The sequence below is a fragment of the Gracilinanus agilis genome, chromosome 1 (assembly GCF_016433145.1).
Source record: "Gracilinanus agilis isolate LMUSP501 chromosome 1, AgileGrace, whole genome shotgun sequence".
NCBI classification, from domain to species: domain Eukaryota; kingdom Metazoa; phylum Chordata; class Mammalia; order Didelphimorphia; family Didelphidae; genus Gracilinanus; species Gracilinanus agilis.
Genome location: NC_058130.1, coordinates 718,760,451 through 718,774,108, shown reverse-complemented (window position 1 = coordinate 718,774,108; position 13,658 = coordinate 718,760,451). Strand labels below are relative to the sequence as shown.

Below are 13,658 nucleotides of genomic sequence, written 5' to 3'. Positions count from 1 at the left end.
CTTCCCCACAGAAACTGAATGTTCTTCTAAAAAACCTCTGATGTATGCATTCCCTAAGAAACTGGTTTAGATTTGACATATTGATTTGTCAGCCTATAGAAAATTATGTCTAAGCTTCTGTGAGATAAACTAAGTCATTGTAGTAAGATCGTAAATCATTACTGACCATTGTCCATGTAAAAAACTTACCTAATTCCTTAGCCTACATCACTTTCTCTATAAAATACTAGCTGTGATCAATAAATCTCACCTCTGATTGCTACCAGCTTCAGTGGCCCTCCTAATGCATGTCATCCTTCTTACCACATCTCATTCTCCTCACCACTTCAGGACCTCCGAATGTTTGTCAGTATCACTTGACAGGTAAGTGAAGCCCACTCATTCTGACTTCCTTCTAACCCAAACTAAACCCAAACTCATCAGTAGAGAGTCCTCTCTTGAAGAAATGTTGAGCATTAGCTAGCTTTGGGCTTAGAGAGGTCTATCTCTCAAAAACCTTGAGGGTGGTCACAATGTCCCTGATTCATCCCCTAAACACTAGAGGATTTCATTAACAGCATTTCTTAAAATATCCAAAGGCCCATTGAAGCAGGTCAGCTTCACCCCTTTCCCAATAACCCCAATCCACATAGGATTTAAATTTACATATCCCACTAATGTATACCTACCCCTAGTGGGCTTTAAGGACATATTAGTTTAGAATAATCTCCTAGCCCACCCTAGATAATTCCAAAGCCTTCTTCTTCCAGAACTGCCACATTATGATTCTATATAGCCAAGTCCATTGTGTGAATCCACTTCTGAATTTTTTGTGGAGGGTGGAATGAGGTAGGCCAGTAAGTTGAGACTTCTCTCCTATGATGTGGGTAGATAGCCAGGAGAGGAGAGATGATTCCCAGCTTTCTCCTAAAACCCACCTTTATAGTATACTAATTTAGAGTATAGTCTGAGTCTGGTTTGAGGGCCTGAAAAAAGAAATATTCAGTGCTCGAGCAGGGGTGACAGGTCAGCTGGGAACCCTACCCATCCAGGGAGAAAGGTAGCCTCAGGTTTGAAATCATTGAGGTAGGGTGAGTCTGGAAGGGTGTAGTTGGCCAAATAGACTGTCATACCACCTGTGAGGTAGGCAGCCCAGAGGCCAAAGGTGCCAATGGTCATGATGGTGTGGTTGCACTGGATCAACAGAGCAAAATCCTTCCCTGGAGAGCTCTCCACTCCATCCCCTGCAAATACCACATCTCCCTTGGTGTTGTCAATGTTCTCCTGGCACCATGACATATCATTGCTGGTGACCACAAAGATGGTATCCTTGTAATGGGCTCTGAACCAATTCATAGCTTGATCTAAGTAGCCCTTGTCTGCTATCACACCCTTCCACTGGGGCATGATATAAACATAGTCACCTCGGCGGACATGGACTCCCACAAAGGTGGCTGGGCTTTTCTGTATTCCATGGAGGTAGGCCTGAGCTTCATTTCGGACATGGTCATGCAGGGTGAATTCACGACGGATCTCATCTATGATATGGTGGTGAAAAGTCCAGGAATTGGGATAACCTGTGATACAGACATAGGCACCTTGAATATGACGGTGTTCCTCTGTCATCCAGCCATGTACGTGGTAGTTTTGCCAAGGTATTTTTTGGGCCAAACTGTCTGGGAGAACAGGGAGGGTGATGCGGAACAAGGGAGAGAGAAAATCATGCATCCTTGGTGAGATATAGGCCTGATACCCATTGAGTTTTGCCAGAGCATAGAGGCCAGCATACTGACCTATCTGGTTTCCCAGACGGCCTTGAGAAAGCACTGTCCAGAAGCCATCATGGTGAAAGACTGTAGGGACTGGAGTCTCAAGGATTGGTGGCTCTTCACATACTATGGACAACTTTGAGAGTCGAAGTTCAAAGTGGAAGATTGTTGAGATCACAAAAATGAGGAGGAGGAAGCAGTAAACTGAGGTAGGGAAGTATGTCAGAAGACTTGACATCTCTAAAGGAAGGAAGAAAAATAGTAAAAAAGTTAGTATAGTCATTTGGAGATGGAAGGAATTGAATAGGTATTAGGTAGCTAAGTCATTAGGAGTGATAAAGGTAGGTATTTTTATACCAAATGTTTTGACAAAGGCCCCATTCCACAAATATATAGAGAACAGAGTCAAATGTATAAGAATTCAAAGCATTTCTCAGCTGGCAAATGTTCAAAGAATATGAACAGACATGTCTCAGATGGAGAAATTAAAACTATCTTTAATCATATTAAAATATGCTCCAAATCACTATTAATTGCAAAAATGCAAATAAAAAGAACTCTGAGGTACCACCTCACACCTATCAGACTTGTTGATATTACAAAAAAAGAAAAATGATAACTGTTAGAGGGGAGGTGGGATAATTGGAACACCAATACTGTTGGTAGAGCTGTGATCTTATGAAACCACTCAAGAGCAATCTGGAACCATGTCCAAAGGACCATAAAACTGTGCCTACTCTTTGACCCAGCAATAACACTACTAAGTCTGCATCTCAAAGAGATCAAAGATAGGGGGAAAGTACCTAGTTGTACAAAAAATATAAGAGCTCTTTTTGTGGTAGCAATGATTGGAAATCAAAGCGATGTCCATCAATTGGGGACTACCTGAAGAAGTTGTGGTATATAATTGTAATGGAATACTATTGTGCCTTAAGGAATGATGAACAGGACAATTGCAAAACAACCTGGAAAGACTTATATCAAGTATTACAAAGTGAAATGAATAGAACCAAGAGAACATTGCACATGGTAATAGCAATAAGGGGTGATGATACCTAAAAGGGAATTCTTTGTTGTCTTTGAGTTTACATTTGTGAAAGGGAATCCTTTATTCCATTGCTCTATTTTGAGTTAACACTTTAGTTAACTGCCAGGGGCCATCAAACCCCACCCTGAATGACAAGGTGTCAGCGGGGAGCCTAGAACGGCAGAGCAGATTCTAGGGAGGATGGTCACCCCCATTCAAGATTCCCCCATGTGACTCTTCTCTTACCAACACTCCTCATTATAGGAATTATTATGATCAATATCTCTACTCAGCCCCAGGAAAATATAGAGGAACATTATAGATTATTACTAGAACCATTACAGGTCCCCCAACAAACTCCTAGGAAAGCCCACCTTTAGATGTCTTGAAACAGAAATTCCCTTAAAAATCTCTCCACAACAAACCAGCATGTAACATGGTAAAAACATAAAATAAATAAATCACCCAAGTGAGAAGATATGAAGTCTAATTTTGATGTTATAGTAAAAGTGGAACAGGGATAAGATATTTTAGGAGTGGCAAATGGACTTGGCAACTGTTTGGATATGGATCTGTATATCGGGTATAGTGAAAAGAGGAAAGTAAACAAGGAGACAAAGATCACTCATTAGATTTCTGAGTTGGGGACACAGATGATAATTCATTGACTGATATAGTAACATGCAGGCATGGAGGTGTGGTGGAATGAAAGAAAGAAAGAATAGGAGACAGTTTTGTTAATGTTAATTTGAAAGGGTAGAAAACATTTGGAAATGTGCTAACAATCAATTTTGTTCATCTTAAATAGGCAATATGGGATTAAATCTCTAGATTGTGAGTTCAGTTGACGACCTCCTGAATAGGATTTCAGAACCAGAAGGGACTTTATGGATTTTCTAGTATGAGGGTTAATTTTTTTTTTTGTCATTGAGCCTTTTTTCAAACTGATGAAGTCTATGCATTCCTTAAAATAAGAAATTCAATGCATATACCAAAATATATATAACTATTATAGAGTTGTCAAAATATTAACAATTTTAAAAAATCACAGACTGCAGATATGATTTAACTACCTTATTTTACAGAAGAAGAAATTGAACCTATGAAGGTTCTTGGCTTACCTAGATTCACACAAGTAGTGAGCAGCAGATTGGGAAGTCAAGTCAATTCCAGCTCCAGTGATTTGTTCTTTCTAAGTTGCTGGACCCAGACTAGGGGCACAACAAATATTTGCTGAATTAAAATTGAATGTGAAAGTTGATATGGTCTCTTGGAGTCATTTCATCTGGGCTCCTCCCAGATCCTGCCTGAGGGATGGGATGAGAAGGTTGGGAGTTCCAGAACAGGAAATACGACTCTTAATATTGACACCATGTGGTCCTGTCTCTTGAGCCTATCTTAATTCACTTGGTCCTAGAAACCTCAGACTAGTAATGGTCATGGGGGTTGGCCAAGGAAACCCAAACATCTACATTCCTAGTAGGTTGGTACCTAGGCCTCTAGGAACCTCAAAATACTAGCAAGCCTGGATATTGACATCTGGGGGCCTTGATACTAGGGAATTTCTAAAGGGATAAGAAACCTGGGTCCCTAATGGAGTGAGGTCTATGAAAGTGGATGCGTGAGTCTCTGAGAGGGTGGCAGTTGGGAGATCAAAAGCCTGTGTCCCCAGAATGGGGTACAAGCCCTGGGTCTCTATTGAGACTTACACCTAGGTAGATCTTCCTGGAGTAGAGGATATGAGCTGTGAGGAAATCCAAGGCTTACCTGGCTGCTTGCTTTCAGAGCAGTAGAATCTTGAGAAAGAAGAGTAGTCTAGTTTCTAGGTTCCTCATCTGATACACAAATCCCAGATGCCTTACTCTGGCTGCTCATTCTCCACTTCTGCATCTGCCCAACCCTTCCCCTCCACACATACACGCCCATACATCCTGGCAAAGGGTGGCTTAATCCCTGAGTCCTGAGGAGGGAATAAGAGAACCCATCCTTTCTTTATCCCTTTGATCTCCTATCTCTCTTTCAGGAATTCCCACCTCTACAGTACCTGAGACTACAATTCCAGGGGAACTTTAGAATCCCAAACTCTAGTGTTTTAGGGCCATAGACATGGGCTCCAGCCCTCACACTCCCTCAGAGAAGAAAGCTACAGGTTCCTGAGGGGACTTAGGAATGATTGTGTGTCATTGTGGGGAATTCCAGTGCACCAGACATCTTGACCACACTGAATCAAGTCTATGGGGATAGAGAGGATAGATAGTGGATAATAGGGCAATCTGTTAAAGACAGGATGGAATAGGATTTTAACAAATAAAAGGGAGTCTGGAGGCTCTGCACCAGATTTATAAGTATTTATTAATAAAAAAGGAGAAAAAGTAATGGAGAGAAGAGATATTTCAGCCTAACTAGAACTGTTACTCTATTTTTCTGCCTGCAACTTGTCAAAATTCTCTCACCAAATAAGAAACAGCACAGAGAGGTAAACCCCCATCCCTGTGGCAGTGGCAGGTATGGAAGCTAAGCAAGTGACCTTGGTCTTCCCACTTGGGTTTAAGAACCCTGTCTGTGGCCACTGGCTTTCAAATTTCATGTTATCTATCCTTCCATGGTGACATTCCAACAGCTCTCCCACATTGACCCTAGGGTCACCCATGGTGACCTTGGCTCTGCCACATTGTCTCATGCTGATGCTGATGACAGGAGACACCAGCATATGAAATGATATTCTGTGATGCCTGTGCCCCTTAGTTTGGGTGCTTCAGGATGGAGGTTTTTTGCTTCACATAGGATCATTTGTGCAGGTAGAGGAGTTTGCCTTGACAAGAAGTAGGTTGCCTCTTAGTATAAGACAGGAGTGAAGGAAATAATGGTAGAAGGCATCTGACTGATATGAGTTGAAGAAGAGGGGAAAAGAGGGACCTCAAGGTTAATAACCTCTATTTTATCTGTAAAATATGAGGAAGGATTCTTGGCTAAGATAGGAGGGGGAAGAAGAGACATGGGAGGATAGAAGAACAATGAAAAGTTTTGGAAGAGCCATTATGAATGTTGGGATGATAAATTGACATGAGAAGTGTAAAGGATTGCTTAGCAGCTTTTAGGACCCAGTTGAGGTTGTATAACATAAATTTATAGTTGACTCAGTCAGGATAATTGCATGATTTTCTCCATCTTTATTCAGTAACCAGTATATAGAAGTAAAGGCAACAGATGACAGGAGTGATCCAAGGCCAAGCCTTGGTAGGGCAGAGTACAAGAAAATATGATAATAGGGCAAGGGACTCAAGAGACAAGGACAGTGTAGAATTCAACTTAATTGGAGAAGAAAAGAGAAAAGCTATTGCATGGGTGATAGCCTAGGAGAAAACTAAGAGGTAATGGAATTAGAGGTGTGAATGTGAAATCCCCTATCCCCCATTATTCTATAATAATTCTGAAATATTTATATCTATACTGTTCTGGTATTGGCCACCCTATACATGAACATTTGACCTAATTCACTTCTGACTGATTAAGCTAGCTGACTAATCTGTACATCCATCTCTGTAAATGGGTGTGTGTTTTTCTGATACACTGAGTTTAAATACACACCCTGCATTTGTAGGACTAAGGCATGGTGGCACACTTTCCATCAAAGTCCAGTTAAGGACCTGAGTTTAGTATCTCTTTTAAAGCAACTTATCCTTATGACGTCATTGATGTAAGAATCCCTGCAGGTGTCCAATATTCTTTAGGTCACTACGACATGTGGGACATACATGTTGATTGTGATGGTCCAAGGACCTATTTTACATCAATGGCATTAAGGTATAGGACTTACTTGTATGAATGGTATGCGCCAAGTGACACTGGCAGGCATGAGCCAAGTGAATCATGTTGGTCAAGATAGTTATATTAACTCCCATTGGACTTCTAACCGTACTTCTGCAAATTGTGCTATACAAGGAGGTTGCTCTCAAGGTTCAAGGTCTTCTGTCGCTAATTGGAGTCCAGCTTTATTGTGAGACCAGCCCTCTCTCAATTAACCTATTTCTTTTTGGCTTGGAGACTATTTTATTTTTTGATGTCTTGGCTAATAAATTTTCTCCACAGAGGTCTTGTGTGTGGATGAAGAGTAAGATTTGGTATGGAAAAGGGAAAAGCAGAAGGAGAAGTAGAAAGCCAATGAATTATAGTCAGAGAAGAAGGTTTCAGAATCCTTGAGCATAGAGATGGCACATTGTTGATGATGACAGCTATAGGAATATGACTATCTTTGTGTGTGTGTGTGTGGGGTGGTAGGATAAAGAAATTATGGGAAGTGAGTGAGAAACTGAACAGTTAGCTGTTTGAGGGAGCATTAATGTGTATAATGAAGTCACCTAATATGAAACCATGAGTTAGAGAAAAGGATTATAAACCAGGTACTGAATTAAGGAAGGAAGGAGAATGTCCTAAAGGTTTATATGCAGTGATTCCCAAAGTGGGCACCACCGCCCCAGTGGGTACTGCAGCAATCCAGGGGAGCGGTGATGGCCACAGGTGTATTTGGGGGTGGTGAATAACTGTAAGAGGGTGGTGATAGTATGTGACAGGGGGTGCTAAGTAATATTTTTTCTGGAAAGGGGGTGGTAGGCCAAAAAAGTTTGGGAACCACTGGTTTATAGATAACAGTTACTAGGATTTTGATTGGGTGTAATGTGTGGGTTGCATGGCTCTTAGCAGAGGAAAGAGAAAGAGGTAGGGGGAGAATGTGAAAGAAGCAATAGTGAGGAAGAAGTATTCCAAAGGGGCCAAGATAAGCAGACTGCAGCAACTGCCTAGCTGAATGAACTCTCCCAATATTCTCCTCCAAACAATTTGAAATAACCCTTCAAATCAAATTTTAGGGCAGCAGAACCAACAAAAAAGCCAGAGCGAGACATTTTTGCAGCCTAATAAAACTTAGAAGGTCAGCAGGGGAGATGTGTATCATTGGAGTGGAAGTTGGCCCATAGTATGGCTTGGAGGTGGCTGTGATATTAACTGCCGCTGCAGCAGCTCTTGGAGCTCTGAGCCTAGAGACTGTAAGAGGATCTGGTAAAGGATCTGTAATGGACTGGTCAGAAACAGATTATAAGAGCCTCCTTCTGGGGAGCAGATGGTGCTGATTTACAACTGTATTGGCCATATACAATTCTGAGTTGCACCTCCAGGGCCAAGAGGAGCCCTGGTTAGTTCCAGGACCAAGAGAAGTGCTAACACTGGCGACTGCAGGGGAGCAGGGAAGAGACCAGAGCCCAGATCAGTCACCAGCAGTGACTATATCTCTCTCCAGATTATAACATCTTGGAAGCACTAAAAACTTGCAGATGCCCAGAACTATCTCTGAAAATAGCAGCAAACGCAGTCTATATGGGGTCAGGTTGGGGCTGACTTCAGCATTATAGCTGACAATAGAATCAAACCTGCTACTTGATTTATTATCATATTAATGTGTATAAGTTAATATTTATTGGTGTGCCATGATAATTATCAGCAAAACTGTAATACCTACAATAATAATAATAATAATAATATCTGTGTGGTGTATATAAAACGTATAGCAGTTTAAAATTTGCATATATTTTCTCATTTATGCCTTGCAACAATTTTGGGAGGTACTATTATTATCTCCATTTTGCATACTAGAAAATTGAGGCAGAAAGATTAGGTAAGGTAGCTAATAAATGTCTGAGGCTGGATTTGAATCCAGAACTTTCCACTTCCTAGTATAGAAATCCAACCACACTCTATTATCTAGGCTCAGGAAAACAACCAGTATACTGCCCATGTTGTGTTGGAAAACCATTATATTACAAAGATGGAACAGAATGGGACAATAGAGGTGATGCCCGAGTGATGTTTAAAAGTTGCCACTCAAGTGATATTGGTAAGGGGAGTACTTTCACATTTGGGCCATTGATATCTCTCTTCCACCTAAGTGGTTCTTAGCTGAGGATACTTGCTTAGCTCTTCCTGACTCCAGCTGAGAGTCAGCTTCCTCTAACCAAGTTCTTCTTCATATTGATGAGGATTCAAGGCCAGGGATCACACAGATTAGAGATTACTGTCAGAATGACTTACACAGGTGACTTCAGAGCTGATATTTTATATTTTTCTTGGATGCCATGCCAATACCCAAGTTGTCTTTTCTAAATGATGAGTTATATATTTGTTGACCCAGTGTAAAATGCCCTTGTAGAATATCCATATTATGAGCAGGCAGTTCCTAAACTTAGAAAGGAAAAAAAATTATATCTTTATTTTCACACTAACCACTTGTTGAAATGGATAATTCTCTTCAACTATTTAAAGATGTTATACTGAGAAAGAAGGGGTCCATGTTTGGTAACAAAGGTTAAGAACTTGGACCTTAAATCCAGTCCTCTTTCCAGGATACACATGAAACCAGAGTCCCTTTATGGGAAAGCCTTAATGGTGGGGGTAAGGGATGAAGGGGACTTGCCAGTTTGTGAAAATGGTATGGTAGTAAAGACTCAACTAGCAGTCTAGCTCTCTTCAGAATGCTCGCAATTCTGGATGCCTCTTCTGATGCCTCATAAACATGGCAGACTATTTAATGGCTTGGAGTTTACTATGTGATGGGAGAAAAGGAACTGACTCTGAAGTCAGAGAACCTGGGTTCAGATCCTTTGTTTGATGCTTACTACCTGTGTGACAGGAGGCAAGACCCATAACCACTATATGCCTCAGTTTCCTCAACTGTAAAAATAAGATCTCCATGGCCCTTTGAAATAACTTCCTACTATGATCTTTTTGTCTTTGTCTTCCTCCTTCCTTCCCTCCTCTCCTTTGTCCCTGGCCTGTATATATTTGTATATGCATATGTATAGATATAGTAGTGGCCTCCAAATAAGAATGATCTACTTTCTTTTTTTTTAATTATATTTTTTCCCAATTACATGTAGATACCATTAGTGATAATCATTTTCTGACATTTTGCTATCTACGTTCTCTCCTTTCTTTCCCTCCATTCTTCCTCCCTGAGACAGCAAACAATATGACATAGATTATCTATGTTCTATCTTGTAAAATATATTTCCCTGTTTGCTAATGACCTGCTTTCAGATCTGATCTCTGATATATCCTGGGCAGATCACCTCTCAGAGCTCTCAGGTAGTTCCCAGAGGCTATAAATTACAAAGAAGGTTTCAACCTGGATTGGTAGAAGGTTTTCCTTGTCTGAGAGTTTCCTGGATCAGTGAAATCACAGGCCCAGTTCCCCACTCCTACCCATAATATATGTTCAGGATATTCCAAAGATATTAGTATATTTTTAAGCTTTAATAGCTTGATTCCAAGTTATTAGCTTAAATATTAGCTTAAACACTGCTATTATTGTAGTTACTGGTATTCTGTTCATGTTGGAGTAACAAGATATTTCAAACATTTAAGGTTTAATAGCTTAAAACTGAAGTAAGCATTTTGGAACACTTTGCAGATATGTTTGTCTTTATCTATATCTAGATATCGACACACACAGAGATACATATGGGCCTATTTAAAGCCCTCTATTCCACTATTTCATATTAGTCCTCTGCTCATATTCTCTATTTCATGCAAACTGGCTTGAAGCTGTTCCTTGCTATTTAATCAATTAATAAACATTTATTAAGTGTCAGCTATGTGCCAGGCACCATGCTAAACGTTGGAAATACAAAAGGAGGCAAAAGACAGTCTCTACCTTCAAGGAAATCATAATCGAATGGGGCAAACAACATGAAACAAACTTTATACAGAGCAGAGAGGAAGAAATTAGCAGAGTAAAGAAACTAGAATTCAGAGGTTAGAAAAAGCTCCCTGTAGAAGATGAGATATTAGTTGGGACTTAATGATAGCCAGGGAAGATGGTAAGTGGGCAGTAACATTCCATCTCCTGCTCTTTTGCCTAGAATTACCCATCAAGAAATCCCTAACTTCCTTCTGGAGCCCTTTCCTGACTCCCTCTCTCTGCCCTAAACCCCTCTTAAAATTACTTTGAATATATTCTGAATGTACTTTGTTATGTATATGTTATATTCTCCAAATCTAAGCTCACAAAAGCAGAGACTATTTTGATTTTTTGCCATTGTTTTTCCAATGCTTATCCTGATGCCTGGAGCATAATAAATGTTTACTAAATTGAAATGAATGAAAAAAAAAACAGAAAGGAAATTCCAAAAGTGTTCTGAGAACCTTGAGGAGGGAAAAATCCTTTCCCCTTGGGTGGAGGATTAGGGAAGGTTTCACAATGGAACATGTGACTCAAGTTGGAACCCAGCATAAAGAGATTTCCAACTGGTGGAAAAAAGGGAGGTAGGTTGGAAGGGAATGGATAAGTAAATTGGAGGCAGATTATGAATGAGCCTAGATGTCATAGTCAGAACTTTAGATGCTTTTCAATAGGAAATAGGGAGCCATAGAAAGTCTTTGAGTGCAGGAGTTGATATTATTGTTAGGAAAACAAATTAGTTTTTTTGCATGAAAGGTAAATTGAAGAAGAGGTAGCCTTCAGGCAGAGAAGCCAGGTAAGATTTATTTATAATAGCCTAATTTGGGTGTTACAGAGAAAGTGGCAGAGTTTATAAGATTTTGGGAGAAACAAATGAACTTGGCAACTGTTTGAATGTGGGTGTGTATGTGGGTTGGAATGGGGAGAAAAGGGAAAACAAGGAGTCAAAGATGACTCATTAAATTTCTGAACTGAGGACATATATGGTGTCCCACACATGGTATGCCATCTGCAGATATAATAAAAGGCTGGTATGGAGGGTGGGATGAAGTAGAGGAAAGAATAGGAAGCAGTTTTGGAAATGTCCATTTGAGGTATTGGAAGACATTTGGAAATGTACAGTAGCCAATTTTATCCATCTTAATTAAGCAATAGGGGACTAAAGCTCTAGAGTATGGGTTCAATTGAATGAGTTTCCTGAAAAGGATTTCAGAATCAGAAGGGACTTTATGGATTTTCTAGACTGAACATTCTTAAACTTTTTTTTTTTTATGCCATCGACCCCTTTGGCAGATTGGTGAAGCCTATATAATTCACTGTTCTAGAATAAGGGTTTTCAATGCATTAAATAACATACATGATAACTTTTATACAGTTGTCAACATATTGACAAATATTTTAAAAATCAGAGACCCCAGATGTGATTCAACTCCTTTATTTTGGAGAAGTGGAAATTGAACCCATGAAAGTGCTTGGCTTACCTAGATTTATACTGTTCATGAGTAGCCAATTGGGAATTCAAGTGAACAGCAGATCTGGTAATCATTCCTCTTTAAGATGCTGGACGCAGAGTAGGGGCATGAAAAATATTTGTTGAATTTAACTGACCATGAAAATTGGGAGAGTCCCTTCAAATCATTTCATCTAGGTTCCTCCTAGGTCCTTTGCTGAGGTATGGGATAAAGGACAGGAGTCCCTGAACAGGAAATACTGGTTCCAATATTGACACTACTTTGTCCTGTATCTTGGCTCCACTTCAATTCACTTGATCCTAGAAACCTCAGTCTATGGTTGGTCTTGGGGTTAGCCAAGGAAGTCCGAATACCTGTGTTTCTGGAGGAGGCATGGTCTAGTATCTAGACTTCTGGGTCCTTGAAAGTTCTAGCAGGCTTGGATATTGGGTTCTGGAGACCATGATGCTGGGGGATCTCTGAGAGGATAAGCTACCTGGCTCCCCAAAAGGATGGGGACTATGGGCCTGGACGCTTGAGTCCCTGAGAGGGTGATGGTTAGCAGAACAAAAGCCTGGGTCTTCAGAATGGGGTACAACCCCTGAGTCTCATGGTGACTTATAGCAAGGTACATCTCCTTGAAGGGGAGGATGCAAGAGCTCTGAGGAAATCCAAAGCTTTCCAGGCTGATTGTTGCCAAAGCTGTAGGGTCTTGAGAGAGAGGTATAGTCTAGCCTCTTAGCTTCCTGATCTAGTATACAATGCCTTAAACAGACTATTCTGAAGCCCCACACCTATGTTTGCCCAACCCCTCCCTTCCACGTACACACACATACATCTTGGCAAAGGTTGACTAGATGCTTGTGTCTTGGGGAGAGGTCAAGGGAAACCTTCCTTTATTTAACCTCTGATCTCTTACTCCTCCAGGCTCTTTCAGAAAATTCCACCTCTGTACTCTACCTGAGACTCTAGTTCTCAATGATATAAGATGAGGAAGAGGGGAGAAGAGAGAGTTCAAGGCCAATATCCTCAATTTTTTCTATATTTCTCAGCTGAGATGAAAGCAGGAAGAGGAGTCATGCAATGATCAAGAAAGGATAAAATAGTTTGGAAGAGCCACTGTGAAAATTAAAATGGTGAACTGTTAAGGGAAGTGCACAAAGATTGCCTCACAGCATTGAAAATCCAGGTAAGATTGCATAATACAAATTTATAGTGGACCAAGTCAGGATAGTTGCATGACTATCCACCTTCATTCAGCAGCCTGTATATGAGAAAAGGCAACAGATGACAAGAGTGTTCCAGGATCAAGGCTTGTCAGGGTATGATTGAAAAAATGATAAGAGAGCCAAGAACTCAAGAGAAGTAGACAGTGTAGAGTTGAATTTAATGGTAAATGAGAAGAGAAGGGCTATTGTAGGGGTGATAGCTTAGAGAAAACTGAGGGGTGAAGGAATTAGAGATCATGGTGTGGATGAAGAGTAGGGTTTGGTATAGCAAACAAAACTCTCTGGACACTGTATATATTACAATTTAAAATTAGTTATTAAAAGATGGTTCAAGGAAATCTAACTAGCCAGTGGGCTCCTTAAATAACATGAGTGGAGCAAAAAGTAGGGCCTGAGAGAGGTACAAGTGAGAGTATCTAGGCAGGAGAACCATCTAAGAGAATTGAGTGAGAATGCAGCCAGAAGAGAGGGGCA

General features: G+C 40.5%; 1 protein-coding gene across 1 annotated transcript; it reads right to left on the bottom strand.

Annotated features, from left to right (window-relative positions):
• Positions 1–981: 981 nt before the first annotated feature.
• Positions 982–1,986, bottom strand: LOC123232152 (galactoside alpha-(1,2)-fucosyltransferase 2-like). The gene has a single exon (XM_044658520.1). The coding sequence runs from the start codon at positions 1,984–1,986 to the stop codon at positions 982–984; it is 1,005 nt and encodes a 334-aa protein (XP_044514455.1).
• Positions 1,987–13,658: the final 11,672 nt, after the last annotated feature.

Coding starts and splice junctions, on each gene's coding strand:
- LOC123232152 (XM_044658520.1), bottom strand. CDS start 1,986: ATGTCAAGTCTTCTGACATACTTCCCTACCTCAGTTTACTGCTTCCTC.